Source organism: Dioscorea cayenensis, chromosome 7 (assembly GCF_009730915.1).
Source record: "Dioscorea cayenensis subsp. rotundata cultivar TDr96_F1 chromosome 7, TDr96_F1_v2_PseudoChromosome.rev07_lg8_w22 25.fasta, whole genome shotgun sequence".
Lineage (NCBI taxonomy): Eukaryota > Viridiplantae > Streptophyta > Magnoliopsida > Dioscoreales > Dioscoreaceae > Dioscorea > Dioscorea cayenensis.
Window position 1 is genome coordinate 1178773 of NC_052477.1, and position 6722 is coordinate 1185494.

General features: G+C 28.8%; 1 protein-coding gene and 1 pseudogene across 1 annotated transcript; both read right to left on the reverse strand.

The window, feature by feature from the left end:
* Positions 1–2177: 2177 nt before the first annotated feature.
* LOC120265513 lies at positions 2178–3024 on the reverse strand (annotated as a pseudogene).
* Positions 3025–4779: 1755 nt separating this feature from the next.
* LOC120264711 (major strawberry allergen Fra a 1-3-like) lies at positions 4780–5091 on the reverse strand. Its single transcript, XM_039272535.1, has one exon. The coding sequence runs from the start codon at positions 5089–5091 to the stop codon at positions 4780–4782; it is 312 nt and encodes a 103-aa protein (XP_039128469.1).
* Between the last annotated feature and the right edge of the window lie 1631 nt (positions 5092–6722).

A 6722-nucleotide genomic window follows, 5' to 3' on the forward strand; every position in this document is an offset into this window, starting at 1 on the left:
CTAGTTGGTATAAATTTTAAATGTGACTCTTAGTTCCCAAATCTCCTCCTTTGATAGTGGTTGATGTTAAATATTGGCTTGATATCCTTGGGATGAAGCCAAATCTTGATCTCTTTTAATCCAACGGTCTAGATTGCTCTATTATTTATATAAGGTTATATTTGTTGCGTGTTGTGTAATGAGAGAAAAAAGAGAAAGATAGAGAGGGCTTGTATTTGAGAGTGGAAAAAGTGAAGGTGTAGAGGAGAGCTCTTGTTCTTGCTTGATCTCATTAAAGTAACGTAAGACCCTTGTTTTTGAGGTAAGGCTAGTTTTTAGAACTTGGTAATCCTCTTGTGGCTTTATGCCTATTTCTTGTACTCTTGTACTTTTGTTATTCCCCCATGATATAGTGAAGTATTGTTCTCCCGTGCATGTAGGCTTGTTCTTAGCCGAACCACATTAAATTGGTGTCTCTTACTTTATTCTTGTGAGATTAATTGTATGTTATCCTTGCATTGGTCATTTATTGTGTGATTACCATGTATTGTGATATTGTACACTAAATATTCGACGAATTGCCACACTAGTTCCACGCTTCCTCACATGCAACAGTTAATTTGACCTCAAAATTATCAACATCAATAAAGTCAAGAAGTTCTTTAACCTAGGGAAACGGCAACGCTACATGTGATAATATATCAGAATAATAATCTTACAATGATTAATTAAACAAATATTAATATGAATATATAAATGTATGCTTACATGCATTTTTTTTTATATACTAGGAGTGAAGTTGATTTGCCTCACACTTTCAACACTAGTACTATCACCGTGAACAACGCTATGACTCTTAATATGATCCGGACAATTTTTTTGGTGAGATTGTGCCACTCAAGAAGAGGAGCATTGAACATACATGCGATAGAGATAGAGGTCTCAATCTCAATAGTCGAACTCATTTTTCTTTTTCCTTTTAAAATTAAAATCTTTATAACAAGCGAGTTTAATTCACTAGTTTGTGTTGATTTTCTTGAATATATAATTGGTTTATATAGAAGGTTATAAGGGTGAGATAGGCACATCAAAATACAAAATCAAAGAAAATTCTTGTGTGATTTATTGACTAGAAATTTAGATTTCTAGATGTCATAATAAGTCATGCCTAAAGAGCCTCGAATATATCTTCAGTGATCACTTCTCGATCGGTTCTTCAAAGTGCTCTAAAATTATATGTGGATAATAAAAAAAAAAGTTAAGTTAATATTATAAAAGAATATAAATATAACACATTTATCCAAGTATATGTAATAAAATAAGAGTTTAAATTAGTATTTTGTCTGCATGTAATTATCCCTATAATAGTATATATTAAGTTTTAATTATTAATTAACTTGATTATAAATGGTGGATAAATCATTGGAAAAATTAACATCGATACATTAAAGTATTAAAAATAAGGTAGGCAAGTGAGACTTGGAATTCAAATGTAATTAGTCATTCAGTCTTTCTTCTAGATGCTTTGTCAGCACTGTGTCAACAGGCAAGTGCTTTAATATTATATATATATATATATATATAAAATGCTGTGAAAAATTTAAAAAAAAATTATGGATGAGATTTTATTTTAAAAATTATACGGTTGAGCTTAAGGTTTGAGAATTTTACACGTCCATTTTTTTTAAAGGATGACTATTTATAAAACAAAAACTATAAAAATATGAAGTAGATTTTTGAAATGTTAGGCTGCATCAATATTATTATAAATAAAAATAATAATAAATATTGTTTTTTTTTTACATTTATAATTTTCATTCTAATTTTTTTTGGTTTATAACTATTAGAATTTATGTTTTCATAAGAAATAATAAAATTAGTGTGTGGAATGTGGCCTTCATGATTGACTTTCATAGTAATTCATGGGCTTAATTTTAATTTGCTCTCATAGTAATCAAACCACAAACACATTTATTTTTCAAGCACCAAATATTTGATAAATTTTCTTTTAAGATTTAATATAGAAATTTTCCACTCAACATCAAGATATATGTTAGAGATAAATTTTTTTTCGAAAACCACTTAAAGTTCCAACAAAATGAATGACACAATTTTTTATTATCTTAATTGAAGTAATCATGCCCAAATATTGTCCAATGCCATTTTAAATCATAAATATTCATAAAAACATGTACACATATAAATAAAATAAACCTCAAAACATATTAATATATATTACTTATTGTGAACAACAGGTAGCAACAAGTTTGCCAAAACAAGAAGGGGACTCAACAACAAGCCACACAAATCCTCACACAAACACTCAAGTAAAAAAGCTTGCATGCAATACTTATTATAGGATTCATACATGTTTAAGAAGACTCCATGCAAGAAGGCATGCAACTTAAGCACAAACACTAGGATTTGCCAAGAGATAAGCTTCGGTAGCTTTGATAGTATTTGTGAGCCCCTCCTTTGCCTTTGCTTCCTCATCTCCTGGTGTGACTCCAGGCAGGACTTTTGTATGTTGTGGTCACTTTGCAAGTACTTCCTCCACTGCTGGTTGGTGTAAATTTAAAATGAGTGCATAGAGACTCTAACTTGGTTCCTAAATCTCCACCTTCAATCAGTGTTTGTTTAGCCTCACAATTTTCAACATCAAGAAAATCAAGACGCTCCTTTACATAAGGAAAAGGTAATGCTGCATGCATTAATTCATATGTTAGGATAATATCAATCATTTAAATATATATATATATATATATAGTGAAAGCATAATTAAGTTTTTGTTTTACCAGGAGTGAAGTTGATTTGCCTGACACTTCCAACACCACCATCAACATGAACAGCACTAGCACTCTTAATATGGTCTGGAACAACCTTTGGAGCAAGATTGTGCCACTCAAGAAAAGCAGCCTTGAACATACGGCTAGCAGGAACAGCAGTCTCAATCTCAATAGTTGAAGACATTTTGAATTTTTTCTCTTTGGTTTGTACCCTTAGCTAATTAAAGTGAGACTAGTTCACTAGTTTGTGTTGAAGTTCTTAATGAGATGATGGGTATAAATAGAATGTTGTGAGGCTGAGTAGGTGCATAAATTCAAAAAGGAATAGCATTCTTCTGTGATCTATTGACTGAGAAAATTAGTAGGTTTGTTAGAGATAAGGTTGGTGTGTAAAACAGGTTAGAATTCAAAGGTGTGGTGTTGTGGCCCTTTGGTTAGCCTTGATCTTAGACTAAAATATTAGCAACCATCCAAGTGTCCAATATTATAATTAAAGTAACAAAGACTTATTGAACACCATTAATGAGCATGACTTCTTTTATTTTCATTTCTAGTGTCTTATCAATACTTTATTTACAAAGACTTATGGAACACCATTGAGCATAAATTCTTTTATTTTCAATTTTTAGTGTCTTATCAATACTTTATTTATATATATAAATAATTAAAAAAAAAACTATTTTGCATAGATATGTTTTGAATCATTAGCCTCTAATCCACAACTCTTATTGTGAAAATAGTTTAAGTAGTATTATTTTTAAAACACTTATTTTGAGATAAAAAAATCAAATAAGATATTGATCTAATTTTTTTCTTTATATTATAAAAAGAAAAATCAAAGTATATATATATATATGTTAAACCTTCTATAAGTATTGGAATAGATAAATTGAGTTATATATATATATATGCCTATTAATTAATGGAGGAATGGCTAGGAAGTCACATATCTTAGACTTCACCCACCCACTTATCTAACAATTAATTTAAAAGTTGTTTTCAAACCATTTAATTATTACTCTTACACTAAAGTTGAGATCTGATAACAGTAATGAAGAAAGAAGAAACCATGAAATCATAATAGTCTAATTTTTTCCTTATAAAATTTACAAAAAAATAGTTCTTGAGATTTTGATTGTTTTCGTTTATTTATTTATTTATTTTATATTTGTGAGCTTTTATATTTATCAAATTATCTTCTAAGGGAGGCATGATCTTGTGACGCGGGTCACATGGGAAAATTATAAATTTTTATTTTAAATAAACTTTAAAATATGAAAATTTTGACCACCGCCCTTCTAGAACATGCTACATGCCCATCAATAACAACAATGCTTTTAAGGACTAATTTACAAATGTTAGATTTAAAATAACCATAAATTATTTTGAACGGATTATATAATTATACTTTTTCATTTCTAGAGAGACTTGTAGGTATTTCACTATTTCTTTATTAAAACAAAGATAAATCCAACCAATATCGATAAATAAACAAATTAAATACATAAAAAAAATCATAAAGAAAAAAATTAAAGGGTACTTAACAATGATTTTTCATTAGACCTCATCCTCTTTTGCTTAAATTTTATTTTCTTTCCTTTATATATATATACATATATTTTTTTTTTCTTTAAAAAAAAATACTTCTCTAAGAGTTCAAAAATTAAAATTCACTTCCATCTAATTTCTCAAATAAAAATATCCTTTTTTAATACAAAAAATGGTTAATTCTAGGAAACCTCATTCAATGGAAAAGTTCACACACACACACACACACATAGATAGATAGATAGATAAGACATTGATAACACATTATTTTATATTATAATTAAGCTCAAACGAGCCTTATTACATAACACACAAATGCATGAAAAGCACATTTCATGCAACATAAAACTCAAACCAAACCAACCTTAAGACATCACAACAAACACAGCAACAACAACAACAAGAAGAACAAGTCATGCATCACTCCAAATGCTTTGCTTGCAAATTAATGCATGCATTTATGTGATTAAGCAAAAGCAGTAGGGTTTGCAACTAAGTAAGCCTCAACAGCATTCAGCATTCCCAAGAGGCCTTCCAAAATTTGACCCTTTTCTTCCTCGCCAACAGGAGTGTTATCAGTGGTGTCATAGTGACAAGTGAGCTTTCCAATGGTGCCACCTTCATGAGGTGCAAACTTGATTTCAAATGAGCATGAGTTGAATCTTACACCAAGAAGACCACCTTCTACAGCACTGTATTTGTACACCATGTTCTCATGGTCCAATACATCCACCTTCTCTTTCACGTAGCTGAATGGAGCCTTGGAAGCTGCATGCATGCATGGATTTGTCAATCCATATATTAAGTTTCTTTGATGTTTAAAATATATATATATATATATATATATGAGGCAATGGTAATGGTATCAGGTATGTAATTGTTATGAAGTCGGAAAAGTCAATATAAAAGTCAATGCACATGCATTAAAAATATAAAATTATTTTATATAATATATGAACTAGAAATATCTAGAAATATTAACTTATTATGTGGATGTTTATGTGAACTAGTAATATTAAGAAAAGAATTTGGAGCATGCATGAAAAATATAAAATTAATTGATATGCATTTGTAGATATTTAATTATTATCATATGTATGTGTAATAAACTAATTAAGAGTCTAAGCAAAATAATTTGAATAAAATGTTTTAAATCTAGTTTAAAATTATGTTAAACTAAAAGACTAGTTTTTAAATGCACGTATATGCCACATGACATGATATATTTCTTTTATATACCAATATTGGAACAATATTAAACTATTTTAGTAGATACGACTATCTTATGTCTTTGTCAATGTATGAAAATTCAACGCTTCCATGTGGTGATAAATATTGAAATTTTTTATGTTATTAATAATGTTATACAAGTGATGTTATTACTTTATTCATCTCTCTATAATTAAACATTCTATGATAAATAGCTCACACGTGTTATGTTGTTGCTTTCACAGCTTGAAATTATGTAAAAACTATATATAGAACTAATTACATATGACACATTATATTATAGCAATTTGTTTTGATATTTTAATAATAGTTTAATATTAGATTTTCATACTTCAGAGAATAGGCTTTGAATACATTAATATTAGACTTTTAGAGTGTAAAATAAAACAGACAATCATGAATCTAATTTAGTATTATTATTTTTATTTTATTTTATTTTTACAAAATATGGGATTCTCCATGCCCTAATCCCTATACCACACACACATCATGTAAATAAATAAATAAAATATTTTTCTCAATAATTTTTCTATAAAAATCAAATTCCTATAACTATAGTCCCTTTTCTCCTTGTGCAATATAAATCGTCAACGTCTCCTCAAATAAATTAATGATCAACTCATCAAACATAGGAGGTATGTGCAAACTAAATTATCATTAAAAACACATCTAATCTACTTTAGATAGCACATCTGCTACAATTATTTTCTTTTTACCAGTGATATGACAAAGTTTACTCATATATATATATATAGATTGTGAGATAAACGCTTCCCTATTTTGAAAGTCGAGACATACATAAACTGAGCGTTCTACCTCATACAACACATTTATACTCACGTTTTACTGGCAGTCTTTAGGGTATTAATCCTTGGTGTCAAACAAACACCCTCATGATTTAGCGCTAATGACGTGTAAGAGTTCGAAAAGATATACTTATAACCAAATTCTCATTAACTAATGATTTTTCTTCAGATCAGCAACATCGCCTATCAAATTAAATTGCCAATACCAACTTAAATCTATTTTTGATAAATTTATATATATATATATAGTATATATAACAAAACATAAGATATATCATTAGTAACTTACAACACAGGCAGAGTTAAAGTGAGCTTAGTGATTGTGCCAACACCACCATCACCTTCAATAAGCTCAAGACTTGCAATTTGTTCC